Here is a 20,429-nt window from a genome sequence, read left to right on the forward strand (position 1 = left end):
GTCATTAGTTCAAATTTTATCATGTTATGATCACTATTGCCAAGTGCCCCCACCACCATTATCTCTGTCACTAAATCCTGTATTCCACTAAGAATTAAATCTAAAATAGCTCCCTCTCTCGTTGGCTCCTGAACCAATTGCTCCATGAAGCAGTCATTTATTCCATCCAGGAACTTTATCTCTCTAGCATTTCCTGATGTTTCACTTACCCAGTCAATATTGGGGAAATTGAAATCTCCCATTATTACTGCACTGCCAAACACAACACAACTCCCTCCCACACATGTATTCTCTACATGCAACCCCTTTCCCTGCCATCCTAAGCCCTCTTCCCCTCAGTCCATGTCCATATACACCCCTTCTACCAATCTGTGGGGAAGTATTCCCAAAGCTGTGCTTTACTTATTTACATTTCTTAATCACTGCTACTCAGGGCCGGCGCAATTCACCGTGCAAACTGTGCAATTGCACAGGGTGGCGGCTCCGAGGGAGCGGCAGACTGGGCCACCCGCAGCCAAAATGGAACAGAGGCTGCAGGACCACCTGGCGCACTCCACCCTGCCAGCAGGCGAAGTAAAGAAAAGGCCGGCAGACTGCCTAAAGCATAGGAGCCGTTAAGGCTTGCCAGCTCAGATTTAGTTATCAGATTGGGCAGCGATAACCCAAGCCAGTGCATCAACTCCTAGATCTCCCATACCAGCGGGTAGAAGCAGCGAAATTTGAATGGCATCATGTCCTGCTGCCGCAGGACCAGTCTCGTGAGAAGAGTTGCAAGATCGCTGCTCCTCTAGTGAGACTGGCCCCGCGGCTGCAGGAGATGATGTTATTCAAATGCTGCTGCTCCTGTTGCGGGCTGGCACAGGAGATCTAGGGGTTGATGCACCTGATCGGGCAGGGGTTTGGATTACCTCTGCCCAATCCGATAACTGAAGCTGAGCTGGTGAGCCTCTTTTAGCGGTTCCTATGCTGCGGGCAGTCTGTCAGCCTTTTCTTTACTTCGGCTGCTTTGCTGCTCCTGCTGTTTGCTCACAGGGAAAGGAGGGGAAAAGGAATCCTGTTTGTAATAAACTGTACCGGGGAGCGGGAGGAGGAAGAGCTTGGGGAGGGCTAAGAAGCTGGAATTGACTGAGTGAGAAGGTGGGGGAAGGGAAGAGGGAGCCGGCAGGGAGAAAGTGGGGAAAGCATAGGAAGGGGTGAGAAGAGGGGAGGACAGAGCCTGTAGAGGAAGGGAGAAGGGATGAGGAGGGGAAAAAAACCCCGAGATAATGGCTCACTAAGGGGGAGAAGAATCTCTAGAGGGACAGGGATGGGGGAAGACATGAGGTAGTGTGAGAAGGCAATATCTAGAGGAAGGGAAGGGGATGCAAAGTGGGAAAAAGAGCAAGATAGTGAGGGGAAAGGGGAAGAAGAGCTAAGGTGGTGAGGGAAAGAGCTGAGGTAGTGAGGCCACGGGTTATCCGGTAGACCCCCATCCCGTCCACTAGTAGCCTAAGCAGAGAAGAGGCTGCGGGCTGCCAGAGGACCCCATCTCACCAGCAGCCAAAGTGGAATGGAGGCCACCGTATCCCGATCCAATGGAGGCCAAAGTGAAGAGGTGGGCCCAAGGCTGCCGAGGGAGCAAGTGGAAGAAAAGAAGGTGAAACCCCTGTGTTTGAGAGAACATATGTGTATGTATGAGAGAGGGAGTGCATGCGTGTGTGAGAGAGACAGAAGGAAAATGTGAGAGAGGTAGTATGAATGTGTGGGAGTGTGAGAGCGAGAAAGAGCATCTGTCTGTGTGTGTGAATATATGTGTGAGAGGGAGCATGTGTAGATGTGTGTGTGTGTGTGCGCCCATGGGAGAGAAGAACTGTGTGCATCTTTGAGATGAGTATGTATGAAAGAAAGAAATTATGTGTGCATATATGAGAAGAGAGAGAAAGGAGAAAGTTTGTGTGCCCTCCTTCCCCTACTCATCCTCAACAATCTCAAGGTGACTGGAAACCAAATGTTTCCAGGTATGAAGAGCAGGATATTTTATTTTTATCCTTATTAGTTTTAAGTATTGAATGTTATTTGATGTCTGCTCTTTTGAAATACTTTACTGGTGTTTGGGAAATTAAAAAGAAAATTATATGAGTTTGTAATTATTGGATGTTTATTCTTCAGCTGGCTTGAAATATTTATTTTCATTATTAATGCAGTTTTACTATTATGATTGTTTTATTTCTTGATTTTTATTGTTTTTATGATGAATGGTGATGTTTCTGTTGTTGCACTGTATTCAGCATGTGCCTTGTTGGGGTTGCCAGTTCAGTTTTTGCCTGCAAATTTGTATTTATACTTTATGGACTTTTTTATTCTGTGATGGGCTTTTCATTTAGTGATGGACTGTCTGTGTTCTGCATGTTTGACCAAGGAGAGATATTCTGCAAGCATGTAGCTTCTGTGCAGGGACCTATAGCAGCCTGGCTTGTTCTGTTTTCCTAATAAGAAGTGTTTTGGTATTTTAGAAGCTGGTTTATATTTGCAGCATTACTTTTTCATAGGTAAGATTTTTATTGTTTGAGGGCTGACAGTTAGTGCTGATTTAGTTTGGGAGTACTCAAGCCTTTCTGAGGTTCAAGCCCACATCCAAAATGCATTGCAATAGGCCTAATACCATATGGGTATTTTTGCAGGGTTTTCTGGTTGGCACCACAGCAATGCATGTAAATATAATATACAGGTTGTTGTAAATTATATTTTTACCTCAGAAGACTATACTCAGAATGTCCTTTTTAATAAAAAATCTGTTGTTATAAATTCATAATTGTTAATTGTGCATACGTGTGTGGGTGGGCCTTTAAAGTTCGCCTGTGACTGGCTCATACCCTTGACTGGCCATGGGTTCTAGAGGAGGGAGGGGGAGTAGATCTGGCTAGGGAGGAATGTCAGATTTTAAAGTTTAGATTACTGGAGGGAGATGAACTGGGGGCTGGGGCGGGGAGGGGCAGCACAGTAATTGTTCGCACAGGGGGGGGCAGCAAAAAGGTGAGCACCGGCCCTGCTGCTACATGATAGCTGGCAGCCATTTACACCAGAACATATCATAAGCACAACTTCCAACATTATAACGCATCACTTAAAACCCAAGTAACTACTCACTAGTGACTTTATAAAACAGACAAACTTGCAATGTAAAATTAACTGCCTGCGAGGGGATTGCTTGTAGAAGGAGCCGCTGCCGCTGACATCTTTCCCTGCAATAGCCCTGATCGGGCACGGAAGCCACCGGTTCCTGCCGAGAGCTCTGAGATCACCAGAGTTCCGGGACTATTTTAAGCCGTCATGGGCGCATCACCGGAGCCGTGCATCCCTTGGGAGAAATTGCTTTATTCCTGTGCAGATACGGGCAAGAAAAGAAAAGGCAGATCTTCCTCTACTCCCACTGCTCCGACCTCAGTAAGATGTCCTATGGACAAACACTTGTTAAAATCTGTCACGTCTGACTCGAGCAGGGAGGTATTTGAAAAAACTTTTGAGTCCCGGGGATCCAGTACCTCCTCCTTTACCTAACTGAAGCCCAGCTGGTGAAGGGGTGAGACATGAGTAGGGAGGCTCCTCTACTACCTAATGAGCTTAGAAACTTGCATCCCAGATTTTGAAACCCCGAATCCTGATGTTGTGGGGATGAGAGACCATGGGTTTAATCAGCCAATGCCCTCTACCGGATCCAACCCGGAGCAGGTAAGCTCCTCCAGATGCCCATGGAGGGAGAGCTGCTTGGCTTAGCTGTGGGGGCCGATGCAAATAACTCCTTCTGGATGTCTGGCAGGTGGTTAGAACTGCATCGTCTCTTGTGGGTCCACTTGAATATTTGGTTCCTTTTCTGTTGGAATTAACTAAAATTTCTGAAGTGGAGTCCAGACTGGCTAGGATTCAGCAACATCTGCTGGGTTTACAATCTGCACTTTCTACTGTCCAAGCATCTGTGACTTCTATTATTGAGGATAATTTGTTTTTGTGTCGGAAAATTAATCTTGGGAAAATACTTTAAAGGCCCTTAATCTACGTTTCTTTAAACTTTCCTAAAACTAGATGTATTTCTGCAACTGAGCTTCTTAAAAATTATTATGTGGAAGTTCTTTAATTTTATTCTCAGAAAGCTGTTATAATTTATAATTGTTATTTACCTGATTTAAAAAAAAATTCTATTAATTCTGTAGCAGGAAAGTCTGATGTGCTAGAGCCTATTGTTCAGATTTTTCATTGTTTCCTCAAGATCCCCAGGATGTAATTAAAACTAGAGCCACGTTGTTAGTTACATTTTTTTTCACCAGAGATCTGGAACTCAAACTATTTTAAATACAAAAATGAGCTGTTTTGTGGTCAGCCTATTAAAATTTTCCCTGATGTAGCTGGCGAGACCCAGCTAAGAAGGAAGTTGATCCTACAGTATAGAACTGGGAGCTACTTTCTATCTAAAACATCCCTGTAAATGTGTGGTGAGACTTCCGGGGAATAAGTTCAGCCGCTTTAGAGACTTTTCTTGCTAATAAATTCAATAGGGCTGATTAATTTAGGTCATTTAGACAAGTTATTTCTTTCTTCTCCCCCACCAGTATTATGGGACTCTTGGTAGTCAATACTATGAATATTACTGCTGGACTTGTTCTATCAGTGATGGTGTTTATTTACTTCAGTGTGATCTACTTTTCTTTCGGGCCGATACAGTAAAAAATGCGGGAGAGCGGGCGAGCGCCTGCTCTCCTGTGCGCGCAATACAGTAAAGAAATTTATTTAAATTAGGCCCGGCGGTAAAAAGAGGCGCTAGGGACACTAGCACGTCCCTAGCCCCTCTTTTCGGATAGGAGCAGCGGCTGTCAATGGGTTTGACAGCCGACGCTCAATTCTGTCGGCGTCGGTTCTCGAGCCCACTGACAGCCACGGGTTCGGAAACCAGACGCCGGCAAAATTGAGCCGTGGGCCTATTTAAAATTTTTTTTTTTTTTTTTTTTACTTTTTTAAACTTTCGGGACCTCCAACTTAATATCGCCATGATATTAAGTCGGAGGGTGCACAGAAAAGCAGTTTTACTGCTTTTCTGTGCACTTTCCCGGTGCCGGAGAAATTAAGGTAGGCGCTAATTTTTACATTCAGAAAGGCACATTTTACATTCAGAAATTAGCGCCTACCTTTGGGTAGGCGCTAATTTCTGAATGTAAAATGTGCAGCTTGGCTGCACATTTTACTTACTGAATCGCGCGGGAATACCTAATAGGGCCATCAACGTGCATTTGCATGTTGCGGGCGCTATTAGGTTCAGGGGGGTTGGACTCGCGTTTTGGATGCGCTATTACCCCTTATTGAATAAGGGGTAAAGCTAGCGCGTCGAAAACACGCGTCCAAATGCCGGCTAACAGTGCGCTCCATCGGAGCGCACTGTACTGTATCGGCCTGCTAGTCTTTGCATTGTAAAATGTATAAAAGTCAAAGATACAGGGAGATTCACTCGAAAGAGGCCCCAAATATTCTGTTGTAACTTCCATTAGGATGAAGCAATCTGAACCAAAAAAAAATACGCTACATACCTTGACGTATGTGCAATCTTTTGCATTACATGCGATGCTGGAAGTGATCACCGTTTTCCGCCAGACACGTTTTGACGCGGCGCTCCATGTTCTGTTCCTGAACGTGCCTGCGAGCGTATCGGGGGGGGGGGGGGGGGGGGGAATAGCAGCAACTGGATGTTTTCCTTCAAACCTTCCACAGTGCGAGGCTTGTTCCGATAAGACTTTTCCTTTGAGCTTACCCCAAAGGAAGAAGTCTGGTGGTGCCAGATCCAGCGACTTTGGTGGCCAAAGCCCCTTTGAGATTACCCTGTTGCCGAAGAAGGACTCAATTTCTGCCACGCTCTTTGCCGATGTGTGACACGTTGCTCCATTTCGCAAACGGAGGTTAAACGTTGCGACGGCTTCCCGGCGCCTACCTCATCGCTCCAACGCGGGGACATCCCTGCTTCTTCGAAGCTCCATATAATGAGGAGCACATTGCACGTTGTTTCGTTCAGATTGCTTCGTCCTAGTAAGAATTATTACAGAATATTTGGGGCCTCTTTCGAGTGAATCTCCCTGTATAATTTAAAAAAAAAAATTAAGTGCCTGCTAATTAAAAACTTTGGTATGTCAATAACTTGAGATTACAACAGTTGCAATGGCTAACTGGAATTATTCCTGCTGGTAATTCTGAAATCTCACTGCCAATATCTTTGCATCCTTTCCCCTACTTCTTTTGTTATATTTAGATCTTCTAGTTTTAGGTGTTTAAATTGTAATTTAGGTGTTTAGCTAGAAAATAATTAGGGTTTTTGAACATTAAAAGAAAACAGTGTTTAGCAGAGTTTTCATGGCACAGCTTGTTACAATTTCTGGGTACTTTTTCCGGTTGAATCAGCTACCTACATTTCCATCATATACAATGCTACAGCCATAAATCAAATTAACATTCCCCCCCCCCCCCCCCCCACCCATCAGCATCAACACATGTGCACCCACCCAGCACTCTCCTCCTGCCAACCACCACCATTGCTACCACTCTTTCCCAGCTCCACCACTCTCTCTCCCCCACTTCCCTTCCTACCGCTCCAACTCCCCACCCTTGCTCTTCTGTCCACTTGCCACCAGCTCCAAAGGTTGCAGTTAGGAACAGCAGTGCAGAGGAGCTGCAGAAGGAGGGGGGAACTGAGAATGGGGACCCATCAAGGAGTTAAGGATCGCAAGGCAGTCAAAGGAAGGGAAGAGAGAAAACTAGGGGGAAGTGGTGCTTTTCCAGGGTTTACCAAGCCAATAATAATTTTAGTTCTTTTCCATCCATAAGAGGTGTTTTTAAAATCTTAAAAACTGAAGCCCAAATTATATTTTCATCATTTACATATATGAGACACACAGAAAATCATACTTTTCACTGCTTATCACTTGTTGGTGCTTATCTATGATTTCTTTAAAAAAAAAAAAACAACTTTAATGAAGAAATCTCCAATCTGTACCGCAAATGCCAAATTGGCACCATCCAATTTGAACCAATTCAAAGCAAGCATTATAAAATTCTCTATGGAATTCATAAAATGGTTTTCAGTAATTCCTTTCACCCTCTGACATCAGCCTTGCTCAAGCCATGACCTGATTAATAATAAAGACTGATTTCTTGATCCATCACTAGCTAATATGTGAGAAGGAACCTTGCGTGCATCCTGAATCCATCATAGGTAGGAGGTAAATTGAGACCGTTCTGAACGAGGCTTCCTAGGGGCTGCCAAAAATCATCATACACCAGCAGTAATGTAAAAATATTTGGAAGTGTGGACACCGATTTTTGTGTTAAGTTATTGTATTGAAAGTCAACCTGGATCTAGGTTTATCTGCCTGAAGATAGAAAACTATGCAAGTGGTCAGATGGGGGAAAAAAAACCCAAAACAGTTTCAAACTTCTTTTTTTCTGTTATATTATGAAATGGAAGCCTGCTTGGTTGCAAGCTCTTCCTGTAGAATCTGGGTAGGTGTTTACTGGTACATGAAGGGGCCGCTGGGATATAAGTAGCTCTGTGTGTAGTAGAACAATCTCATCCTTGGAGACTGACTCTCCATCAATGCAGAGAGTTGGGGTCCCTGGTAAAGCAGTGGGAGGAAGCTTTTTCACTGTCTACCACATTGTTGCTAGTCCAGGGCTTCCCAAACCTATTCTGGTGACTCCACAGCCCCTTGAGTCTTCAGGATAGCCATAATGAATATGCATAAGAGATTTCCATAAATGGGGTCTCCTATGAATGTAAATTGTATGTATATTCAGTATGGCTATCTTGAAAAACCCAACTAACTGTGGGGGTGACAAGGACAGGTTTGAGAAGCTCTGGGCTAGTCCGGGAGCCTCCAGCAGCAGAGATGTTCACATGGAATGATTCTCGCCAATCGACATGAAGGCAAAAATCACAGAAGAACTGGAAGTTCTAAGCTACTCGGGCAAAGAAGCAGAGGAATATAAAATGACTTGTCTGAGCCAGCAGCCAGAGGGGCTGATGCAATGTAGTGTGCTCAGCCCAGCGCGCAGCTTGACGTGCGTTTTGGACGCGCTAGAATAATTCCCGATGCAATAATGGGATTAGCATGTCCAAAACACACATAGTCAATAGCACTAATCACATGTAAATGCCATATAGATGAGGCTATTAGCCCCAATGCAAAATATCACTGTGCGCCCAGTGCGCACATTTTAACATGCAAAAATTAATGCCAGCCTCGAAGCTGGCATTAAGTATTGTAGTGTGCCCCCAAAGCTCCACAGAAAAGCAAAAAAATGCTGCTTTTCTGTGGTTCCTCCTACTTAATATCGTCGCAATACTAAGTAGAGGGAACCACAGAAGCAGCATGTGGGAAAAAAATAGCCTTGACGACAGTCAGGTTAGGAAAATGGATGCTCCAATTTACGAGTGTCCTTTTTCCTAACCCGCGTACAGTCACGTCTCCTGGGTGCCCGATGGCAAGGATGCACTAGGGACACACAACTGATCCCTAGTGCGTCCTTTTTAGCATGGCACCTCATTACTGTATTGAATCGTGTGCCCAGGAAAGATGGATGGGCGTATGTTAGGAAAACGGGTGCTCACTATGAGTGTCTGTTTTCTACGTGCTCATATTGCATCGGCCCCAGGGTTAGTAAATAAGGAAGCTTCAAGTGGAAAAAGTCAACTTCTTGCTTTTAGAGCCCCATACCATCTTCAGAGGGAACTGACTCCTGGTGTCCTGACTCCCATAGCAGTATAACCTCTGCTTTTTCATGCTGGCCTTGCACTGGGTTACAGAAATGTAGGACTGAAGGTAGAGCATGAGACTGGTAAGATTATGATATAGCTGAATTTGGAGATATAGCATGCTAGGCAGCCAAAGAATGATCCCAGGAGCAGAAATATTTGAAAAAGGGGTATCGCCATAATAATAATAATAATTTAAAAAAAACCAAACAAACCTCACACACCTAGTATTCCAAACAACTAGAACAATATAATAAGTGCAGTGTCTTGAGCCAGAGAAGAAAGGCAGCTTAAAATGGGCAAATTGGTATTTTCAGTATTTCAGCTAGTCCTCTTTGCATAACAGTAGCTGCATACAGAAAGCTCAGTGCATTTGATAATCATTGAATTTCATCATCCCTCCATGAAAATGGAAAATATATTAATTCTTGCTACTAGTTAAAACAAATACTGAATAATCATGTATTACCCTTGATGCTCTGGTTGCCCTTGTCTCTTTAAAGAATTCCATCAAATCACTAGAGCACAACAGCCCATGTTTGAGATAATGCTTATTACTCCTCAGTTCAGTTTTGCTGAATCCGTGTTCTAATTTGATCCTTGATTTTCCAATACTTTCTTACTTAAACAGAGTGCTTTGTCTGCAATTTTCTGCTGTCTGTATTTATCGGTTGTTTTTTTTTTTCCCAGAGACATTATGCCCTGTGGTTCAGAGCTGGCTTAACCATTAGGTAAACTACATGGTTGCCTAGGGCGGCAGCTTCTGGGGATGCCAAAAAGCAACTGCAGTCCTAGCAAAACAATAGCAATGTTTTGGTATGGTAGGTTTGCTATATAAGGTTCTGAGTGTCTTTTGCAGGGTTTTGCATTATTCTGCAAAGTGTATGGTATTGGAGGAGGTCTGTGTTGCTGTTCCTGAAGTGACAACAGAATTTGACTTTTTAAAATATAATGAGTAGTAAAGGAAAGCATTCTAGTTCAACCCAGCCAGCCATTTCAGAGATTAACTTTAGCCAGTGTAGTATGGATTTCTTTTAATTTATGTTTATATATTAATTTTTATTTCCAGTTTACTCCAAAAATCACAGATGATACATTCATCAGTGTGATATGATTTCTGAAATATATATAAAATGCATATGAATCAAAGTTTAATATTTCAAAGTCTGATGTCCAGTTTAGTGTTTTTACAGAATCATTCTGGGAGGGTGGGTTTGATCATGGTTATTGAGTTTAATTAACAAAACCTTGGTGGGGGGAGGGAGGTAGGAGGAACTAAGGTCCTGAAAGTTAATTTGGGGGTGGAATTTAAGGTTGAAGGTTCACCTGGGGTACCTAATATCATTGCACTGGTCTTGCGGTGGTTATCAGTCCTATTTTGTTTCGGGTCATTTTCAATATGAAACAAGTTAAATTTCTACAAAATTTCAACAGAATCTCATTTTATTTTGAAAACCGATTAAAAAAAAAGTCTCCCGTTGGACCTAGGCCTGAAGCTGGAATATCACCTATGAGAGAGAGAGAGAGAACTAATAAAGGCAAACACGATGACTATATATACAGACCACAGTAAGAGCACACGTTCAACTCAGGGTGGGTGGGTTGGGCAGGGTTTCATTGGTCTGCCTGATGAATTGATGAATAATATTAATTGATACTGATTATATTGATTGAATAATAGTGAATTTAATAATAGTGGTGAATTGGTGATTAAAACAATGATTATGAATATATGAATGATAATTAATGATGATGATAAATGCCCCCCCCCCCCCCCCGCTAATCTTGAGAAATCTCAGGGTGAGCAGGATTCAAAAGTTCCCAGGTATGGGTCTCAGCCTGGCCCTGGCCCTGGCCCTGGCCCGATGCCAGAGCCTCGACCAAGACCTTTGAAAGGCCCAGGCCTGACACCAGGACCCCACCTGGAAGCTGGATCCCAATGCTTGGGCCTTGGCCAGGGCCCAGGCCTGATGCTGAGGCTCGGTCCAGAGACTCCTGGGTAGAGACCCAGAGTCCGGCCAAGGCCCAGCCCAGCATCCAGGCCTTGGAGGTCTTCGTCAGACATCATCTTTCTTCACTCTTGAAATTACATCATCTGCTCGGGATGTGCTGGAGTTAATTAACTCTGGTGTATCTTCCCCAGCAGAGAGCACCATTTTGACATACGGCAACTAATTGAACTTCCATACATCTAGGGCCCAACTCTGCTGAGTTGGGCCCTAGAATCGGGCCTGGTCTCTAAACTGAGTTCTGGCATTGGATCTGGGTTCAGGACCTGGCCTAGGCCGAGGTCTAGGCATCAGGACCTGGTCTCTGGACCAGGCCCCAGTATCGGGCCTAGGCCTGGGCCCTTGCCTAGGCCAAGGCTCAGGTGTTGGGCCCAGGCATTGGGAATTAGTCTCTAGACTGGGCCCTGGTGTCTGGCCTGGGCCTAGGTGTTGGCCTAGGCCCCAGGGTTGAAACTGGGCCTCGAAGCCTGGGCCTTGGGTAGGTCTTAGGCTGAGGTTGCAGCGATCTACCAAAGCCTAGGCCTACTCATGGCCAAGGCTTCAGCGTGGGCCTAGGCCTCAGCATCAGATTCCCCCCAGAAATGGAGGAGGGGAAGATTCTGGCCCCAGCATCTTTTCAGAGGCCTCGTTTCTGGGTTTTGGGGTTTTTTTTTTGTTTTTTCGTTTTGTTTTTTTAAACTAAACAAAATAAACATTAAACAAAATAAAATTATTGGGGAAATCCCCCCTAATAACGAAATGAAATTTTTACTTCTTCCCATCCCTAGTAATTTTAGACACTAGAACCTTTGATTGTATGCAATTAGTCAAATTCTCTACAAGGAAACGGGAGATTGAATGGAATACAAAAACTAAGGTGCTGTAGAGGGATGCAAGGTCCTTTAACCAAACACGATAGACACACAGAAGGAAAAAAACGCCCAGAAGGGACAAGAAGTTAACAGGGAACTACAGGGTGAGCTGTTCCACCTGCTGGAGACAGACAAATACTGAGGGGCTACTGGGTAGGCTCTGTCCTGATATAGGATACCCTTTCAGTGTTGGTCTGCTCCACCTGCTGGAAAGGAGGCTCAACCCATGGTCTGGACTGATCCGGGTACGTACAGGGAACTGATGTTTAACTGTTTAAAACAGCAATGGAAACAAGAAAGGTCCTATTTAGGTATTGCTGTTAACTGCTGAAGCAAATGATGAAGGGCCCTCTTTTTATTTCACATTTGGGCAGATATTGTAGAGATTTTAGAAGCTCTGAGGTAGATTTTAAAAAACTATGCCCGCACGTAGCCGCGTGTATCTTTTAAAATCTGGGGTCGTGTGCGCGCAAGGCTGCGCAAAATCGGCAGCCTGTGCGTGCCGAGCCGTGCAGCCTGCCTCCGTTCTCTCCACCCCCCCACACCTTCCTCTCCCTTCCCCTACCTAACCCACCCCCCCGGCCCTATCTAAACCCCCCCTACCTTTGTTCGAAAAGTTACGCCTGCCTGAGGCAGGCCGACGCGCGATTCCCCGGCCCAGAAGTGGTTTTGGAGGCCTCGGCCATGCCCCCGAAACGCCTCCGGGCCGGAACCACACCCATAGCCTCACCCCCAGGTGACGCGCCGCCGTGACACGCCCCCCCCCCCCAGGAAAGCCCCGGGACTTACGCGCGTCCCGGGGCTTGCGCGCGCCGCCGAGCCTATTCAACATGGGCTCGGCGCGCGCAGGGGGAGCTTGGGGCAGGTTTTCGGGGGGTACGCGCGTACCCCTTTGAAAATCTGTCCCTCTGCCTGCTTATGAAGCCCAGTAAGCCAGGGTGCCAGATCTATATCAGAACCATTTTCTACAGCAGAGCACAACTATATGATGGTGCAGACAGCCGAAGAACATGGCCTGGGAGAGGGATATATAAAAAAGGATGGGCACAATAACTGGGTGCACACCTCTTATCCTAACAAAAAAAAAATGTGTAAAAATATTGGAAAACGCTAGAGCAAAAAGAAAAGAGACAAGAAAAAGGATCAAAGGAAGGCAAGCTAGATCCATGAGTACAAGCCAACTTGTACTCATGGATCTAGCAATACTACCAATACTGCTTGATCATTTCTAGAATACTGCAGGATGTATGCAGCACTCCGCAGGTGTCCATGAGCAGGGCCGCTGCGCAACTCGGCCGATTGTTACCCTCTCCTCCCCCAACCTCTCCGTCCCTTGCGGACTCCGGCACCCAGTGCTTTGCTCCTCTTTGCTGCGAGCGAGATGGGCTCCGCTCGCGGACCCATGTGACTGTTCTTCGGCGCCACCCCCCCCCCACCCCCCCAATGGTCGGCACCCGAGGCGGTCGCCTAGTTCGCCTAACGGGACGCGCCGGCCCTGTACACGAGACCTTTCCTTCTCTCTAGTCAAGACAGGCAAGGCCGAGAACTTTATTATTATAGAAAAATGGTTAAAATAAACAGGGCTGCGATCAGGGAGAACCAGGGTTTAAGATTTAAAAGAGGCCCCCAGAGATGAGTTTTAAGGCAGAATTTGAATATAATAGACAACACCCAACCAAAACAATGTGGGTAAAAAAAAAAAATCTTACTGCACTTGCGAAAGTAAAGGGGTATCGGAGAAACCACAGTCCATTTTTTTTTTTGGTATATACTGTTTCGTTTTTGTGCCAGAAAAAATAATCCAGTGTAAATAAAAAAAAGTCCATATTACAACCTTCACTTCCCACTGTAAACACATTGTAAGACTTTCCTGGTAATAGTTCACACAAGACTAGGATTAAGAATCCTTTTGATGTGAATTACTTGTTTGTTTGTTGGTTTTTTTTAAACTCCTTAATAGAAATAATCCTACTGCCTCTTTGTCACTCTTAACACATTAATCCCCATCCCACTTCCCCCTTCATGTTACCACTGTAATATTTTATGATTTTATATGAGCGGTGAGTTAGAGCAGGGGAGCGTGCTAGATGCGGTGCACTCGGATCTCAATAAGAGACACACAGTTCTGCAAAGGCGACTTATAAATAAACCGAGTGCCCTTGCTATGGACCCTAAAGTGACTGACTGGATTAGGAACTAGTTGAGTGGCAGGTGACACAGAGTTAGTGGTATCTGGATTTTACTCTCAGGAAAGGGGCGTTGTTAGTGACGTGCCGCAGGGATTGATCCTTTTCAACACTTTCATAATTGTTATTGTGGAAGGAATGTTGGGGACTTTTGTCTTTTTTTTTTGTGGACGATACTAAAATCTGCAACAGAATAATGATCCAGGAAGGTGTGGAAAACATGAGGTGGGTCTAGAGTCTGGTAGCTAGGATTTAATGCTAAAAAATGCAGAATCATGCATTTGGGCTGTAAAAAAAAACAACAAAAAACCTCAAGGGAACAGTTCAGTATAGGGAATGACATTTTTCTATGCACAAAACACGAGCTGGATCTGAGGTTGGCCATATCTTATGATATCAAGGCGGATAAGATGATGGCAAAAGCCAGGAAGCTGCTTGGGTACATAAGGAGAACAATGGCTAGCAGAAAAAAGGAGCCATATAAAACATAGTAATGTAGTATATGACAGTAGAAAAAGACCAGGTGGTCCATTCAGTCTGCCCAGAAATTCGCCTCAGTTAGCATCTGCCAGTCCATACGAGTTACCCCCATGTCTTCCATTAAGGGAAGTAACTGTCACTCCAAGCATGTTACCTCATTTAACACAAGTTATCTGTTTTCTTAATTTCCATCCTTCAGTAATTAGGGATCCTCTGTGTTTATCCCATTGCCTTTTTGAATTCTATGACTGTTCTTGTCTTCCCCATCTCTTCCGCAAGAGCATCCCATGCATCTCCCACCCTTTCAGTGTAGAAACATTTCCTGATGTTGCTCCTCGGTCTACTTCCTTGAAGCTTCATATCATGACCTCTAGTTCTACAGCTTTCTTTCGATTGGAAAAGGTTTGATTCTTGTGCAACATTAATAGCCTTCAGGTATTTAAAAGTCTTTTATCACATGGCCCCTTGTCCCTCCTCTCCTCCAGAGATTTCATATTCAGGTCCTTCAGTCTCATCTCATAAGTCTTTTGATGCAGACTCCACACTATTTTGGTCGCCTTTCTCTGGGCCACTTCCATCCTGTCTCTATCCTTGTCGAGATAGTCTCCAGAACTAAACATGGTACTCCAGGTGAGGCCTCACCAAGGACCTGTAGAGGGGCATCACTACTTCCTGTTGCCCCACTGGTTATGCTACTCTCTGTGCAGCCTAGCTTCCCTCTAGTCTTAGCCACTGCCTTGACATATTGCCTCTGTATAATTCCTTGGTGAGACCTAATTTGGAAACTGTGTTCGGTTCTGAAGCCTGCACCTTAAAAAAGATATAAACCAGAGGGAGACAGTCCAGAGGGTGGCTACTAAAATGGTTGGTGATCCTTGTTGTAAATAATGTGGGGTCATACTTAAAGATCTGAACATGTATACCTTAGAGGAAAGGCCAGATAGGAGAGGTATGATAGAGACTTTTAAATACCCCCAAGCTTTCCATGCACAGGAGGTGAACCTCTTTCAATGGAAAAGAGGCCCTAGAATGAGGGGTCATCATAGGATGAGGGTGAAAGGGGGTAGACTCGGGACAGGAGTAACTAAAGAACGTATTCCTTTACAGAGAGGGTAGTGGATGTATGGATCAACCTCAATATATACACACAAGAAAGCATAAGATAAACACAGAGGATCTCTGAGGGAGGGCTAGGGATTATAAAGCTGAATTAGGTAGTGTGTAGGGGCAGTCCGGATAAACCTTAATGGTCTTTTTCTGCCATCATGTTTCTGTGATTCACTTGCATTTTCTGGCAGTGTCATCTCTTGTTCTGATCTGCTCATTCTCAGGCTGGACTCGCTAAAAATGTGCATCCAAAGTGGGCGCATGTTTTTTTTAACATGTGTACAATCACCTCTCCTGGGCACCTGATGCAATAAGTAAATGAGCTACCGCGCTAAAAAGGGTTTGCTAGGGAAAATTGTGCGTCCATGGCATTGGGCACCCAGGAGACGTGGCTTGGGTTGGGAAAACGGACGTTCAATTTACAAGCGTCTGTTTTTCCTTGCTGCAACTCTTTTACCGGCACAGTAGGCACGCACAATATACCTACAGGGCCCAGAGTGTGTATTATGGGTGTATTTTGTGCGCCCCCCCCCGGTTTGTTTTTTGTTTTTTTTTTTACATCAAGACTTTTTTTTTTTTGCATGGTGCTACTTTCTGTGGTTCTTCCTACTTAGTATTGCAATGATTCAAAGTAGGAGGAACCGCAGAAAAGCTTTGTTTTTAAGTTGAGCCTTGAGGTTAGGAAGACTGGGCAGGCGTAAAATTTTATGGGTTAAAAGTGGCCTTGGGCCGAGTGCTATTAGCTACGCCTTTTTTGGATGCACATTTTGGATGTGTTCTCCTTATTGCATCGGGGGTTATGGATACATGTCCAACCACTCGTTAAGCTGTGCGCTAGGCTGCTGCACTTTATTGCATCGGCCTATCTGTCTGGATCTGAGGAAGGGAGAGTTAACTATGAAAAGCAAGTCAAAAAATGTATTAAGCTAGTCCAATAAAAAGAGCTTGCTATATATATATATATATATATATAAAATATATATATACACATACACATATAATTTTTTGTTTGTTAACCTTTATTTTCTTGGCATAAGAAACTTTATATATAAAAAACTGAAAACCTATGGTTTCTTCTGAGAGCTATTATTCCTAACATCTCTTTAGTTTCCCTACTCCAGTAATCATTTGAATATGGCCAGAGAGGGAGGATATTGTACCCACTCAAGAAGGCCAAAGTTGTTTTCTGTTAGGTCACTAGACAGTTCTAAAATGTCTGCAGGCTCATTCTAACCCAATGTGTAATCAAACATTTTGTTTTGCGCTGCACGCATGGACTTCTAATGTATGTGTTAAATTAAAGACTATTAAATTGCACACGTTTGCCAGCAGAGCTCACCAAAACTATGAAATAGTTCTTAGCCTTGTTGTGCAATGATTTCAGTTCAGGGTTCCTGAACTTTGTATTCCGTTATCAGAAGGCATCAAGCAGTAAAAAGTAAAAAAAAAAAAAAAAAAGGGGGGGGGGGGGGTAGGTGGGCGTAATTTAACCATTAAACTTTCATTAGCAAGTTTGGCCAGAAAGACAAGTGTCAATAAACATTCAGGTCAAAGGTCTCGTTTTAATTTGATGAAAAACTATCACAGCAACTTCGCACTTATAAAAAATTAAAGATCTCTGCATAGTCGGTATATACACATTTTTCTTGCTCCTGCTTAATAAAATGTGCTGGCCGGCCCCCACCCCTTTATTTTCTTCTCTTAAAGAGAAAAAATCTCCTATCAGTTTCTCGAGGAACTCAATTTGTTACGCCTCAAACCCTCCTGTCCGAAACAAAGCAGATCTTGAGAACTGCCCAGCTCGGGGCACCAAACGGGAAGGGGACGGCGTTAGCTCCGCAGGCTCCTTCCTCCCGAGGAGGAAGGGAGGGGTAGGGCGATGACGTGAAACTGAAAATTAAAGCCGCCCCGCCGCAACTGCCTCCGCCTGGGCTCGGCTCGCGTTTCCTCGCTCGTTCCCGCAGAGAGAAGCGGCGCGGGCAGCTGCCTCCAGCTCCGGCCATGGAGCGCTGGAAGGGCCGGGTGGCGCTGGTGACCGGCGCTTCGGTGGGGATCGGGGCCGCTGTGGCCCGGGCGCTGGTGCAGCAGGGTATGAAGGTGGTGGGCTGCGCCCGGAGCGTGGAGAAGATCGAGGTGAGGGGCGCCTCGCGCTCGCCCACATGGCTCTCGTAACTGTGTGCATGCCTGAAGAGAAAGATGCGGATGTGCGCGAATGTGTCTAGTTCTATCCTTTACTCGCACATCTTTCTACGGTAACGTACGATTTGGACATGGATCCAGCGTAGGAAGCTCCCCCCCCCCAACACCTAAAGCTGCACACGTTTGTCTACATCTCTCCTTTTTTTTTTGTTTTAAAGCAAAGAAAGGAGGTGAAACTGCCCCTCTTTCGGGCGCCCTCGAGGCCCGCAGCCACCTTCTAGCGAAAGACTGCTCCCCTCCCCCCGTCTGCGCTCTTCGGCTCCCCAGCACGTGCGGGCGGGCGGGCGGGCGAGTGCACGCGCCCGGGTCCCGGCGGCGGCGGCCGCTGGGACTCGCTCAGCGCCCGGAGCCCTCCCTGGCTTTCTGCCCTCAGTTGCTGGCAGGGCTGTAAATGAGCCGCCACATGTTCGCTCGTTTGCAGGTTAAACGGAGGCGGTTTCCTCCGAGTAGTCACGAGAAACCTTTTGCTTGTGCGTCTTACACCAGATAAAACGTAGCGCGTTATTTTTAAACTACCGCACTTATGTGCACAAAATACCAGGAAGGTCAGGTCACAAAACGCCTTGGGGTTTTCTCGGGGGGTTCTTATTAAGGGTAGGGTGGTGCTGTGGTCTGCACTAGTGGCTTTGGTGCTGAAAATTTGATGTTTTTTTTTTTTGTGGTTATCTCCCCCTTTGATCAATTCATGTAACTGGGGAGGCGGTTTGGAAAGGAAGCCTATGTGACATCCTGTGTCGAGGCATTGTCACCCCCCGGTGTTATCTGGAAAGTGACAGCCATGCATATCGGCTAAATATGCCGGCGTACATGGCAAACAATCTGGGCTATTAAAGTATTTCCAAGGAAGTTTGTGTCTCAGTGAAATTTCAAAATACTGCAAGGAAATCTATAAATAGTCTTGAGTGACTTAGACTGAATCGCCATTACCTGAGGCTTGTTCTGAGGTAACATGAATCCTCTCACACCCTCTCCTTTATTAAAAACGGGGGGAGAGAAAGGTAATGCTTAGGAAAAGCTTGCTCACTGTATTTCTGTACTGCTTCAAGGATGAGATTCCTTTTCAGGTAATGTCTATGGAGGGGAATGGAGAAATCCCAAAAACTTGTGTGTTCATGTGCAGGAGGCCCATCGGAGCTGAGGTAAAAAGGCAGCACCCACTTCCTTAACTTTTTTTTTTGTGTGTGGGTGTATTATCTCCTGATACAGTAAGCAAAGGATATGTTAATATATCGAGAGTTTTAAAGTGTGTGCACATAAAAATGTGCATACAAACCTGAGTTAAAATGTATGCTCGACCTTTTGCATAAGCTGTACAGCATTTTAATGGGGGGGAATGACGTGTGCTGACAACAAGCACATAAAAGTATTTTGTGTATGTAAAACATGATCTGTGCTTGTTTAATGAAACGGGAGAGGGGACCAGCAGAGCCCACAGAAGGAACTTGACCAGCAAGGGGGAGGAGATGATTTCCTGGGAAGAGAGGAAATGTAAAATGGAATCTTTATGGGTAGAAATCCCTTGTGTGTTGGGGAAGAGAATAGTGATAGGAGTATACTACTGTTCACCTGGTCAAAATGGTGAAATGCTAAGAGAAATTAGGGAAGCTAACCAAACTGGTAGTGTAGTAATAATGGGAGATTTCAATTACCCCAATATTGACTGGGTAAGTGAAACATCAGGGCAGGCTAGAGAGATAAAGTTCCTGGATGGAATAAAAGACAGTTTTTTATGGAGCAATTGGTTCAGGAACCAAGGAGCAATTTTAGATCTAATTTTCAGTGGAGCGCAGGATTTGGGGAGAGAGGTAATTGTGGTGGGGCTGCTCGGCAACAGTGAAAATAATATGATCACATTTGAATTAATGACTGTAAGGGGGAGTGTATGTAAATCCACAGCTCTAGCGCTAAACTTTCAAAAGGGAAACTTTGACAAAATGAGAAAAATAGTTAGAAAAAAAACAAAAGGTGCAGCTACAAAGGTAAAAGGTGTGCAACAGGCGTGGACACTGTTAAAAAAAACAAAACAAAACAAAAACCAAACAAAAAAAACCAAAACAAAACATCCTAGAAGCACAGTCCAGATGTATTCCATGCATTAAGAAAGACGGAAGGAAGGCAAAACTTACTGGCATGGTTAAAAGGTGAGCTGAAAGAGGCAGTTTTAGCTAAAAGATCTTCATTCAAAAATTGAAAAAAAGATTCATCAGAAGAAAATAGGATAAAGCATAAGCATTGGCAAGTTAATTGTAAGACATTGATGAGACAGGCTAAGAGAAAATTTGAAAAGAAGTTTAGCCATAGAGGCAAAAACTCACAATAAAAACTTTTTAAAATATGTCCGAAGCAGAAAGCCTGCAAGGGAGTCAGTTGGACCTTTGGATGATCAACGGGTTAAAGGGGCACGTAGAGAAGATAAGGCCATTTTGGAAAGATTAAACGATTTCTTTGCTTTGGTGTTTACTGAAGAGGATATTGGAGAGATACCCGTTCTGGAGAAGGTTTTCATGGGCGATGATTCAGATCAACTGAACCAAATCATGGTGAACCTGGAAGATGTGGTAGGCCTGATTGACAAACTGAGGAGAGTAAATCTGGACCGGATGGTATACACCCTAGGGTTCTGAAAGAACTAAAAATGAAATTTCAGACCTATTAGTAAAAATTTGTAACCTATCATTAAAATCATCCGATGTACTGAAGATGGCCAATGTAACCCGGATATTTAAAAAGGGATCCAAGGGTGATCCGGGAAACTATAGATCGGTAAGCTTGACTTCAGTGCTGGGAAAAATTGTGGAAACTGTTATAAAGAATAAAATCACAAAACATTTAG

The 20,429-nt window shown here is 44.6% G+C and overlaps 1 protein-coding gene across 1 annotated transcript in view; it reads left to right on the forward strand.

Moving 5' to 3' along the window:
* Positions 1-17,146: 17,146 nt before the first annotated feature.
* DHRS11 (dehydrogenase/reductase 11) overlaps positions 17,147-20,429 on the forward strand; it is a 49,417-nt gene continuing 46,134 nt past the window's right edge. The window contains exon 1 of the mRNA XM_029612713.1: positions 17,147-17,530. Coding sequence (XP_029468573.1) covers positions 17,399-17,530 — 132 coding nt within the window. The 5' untranslated portion in view covers positions 17,147-17,398. The remainder of the gene's footprint in view (positions 17,531-20,429) is intronic.

This window comes from Rhinatrema bivittatum, chromosome 8, assembly GCF_901001135.1.
Source record: "Rhinatrema bivittatum chromosome 8, aRhiBiv1.1, whole genome shotgun sequence".
NCBI classification, from domain to species: Eukaryota; Metazoa; Chordata; class Amphibia; order Gymnophiona; family Rhinatrematidae; genus Rhinatrema; species Rhinatrema bivittatum.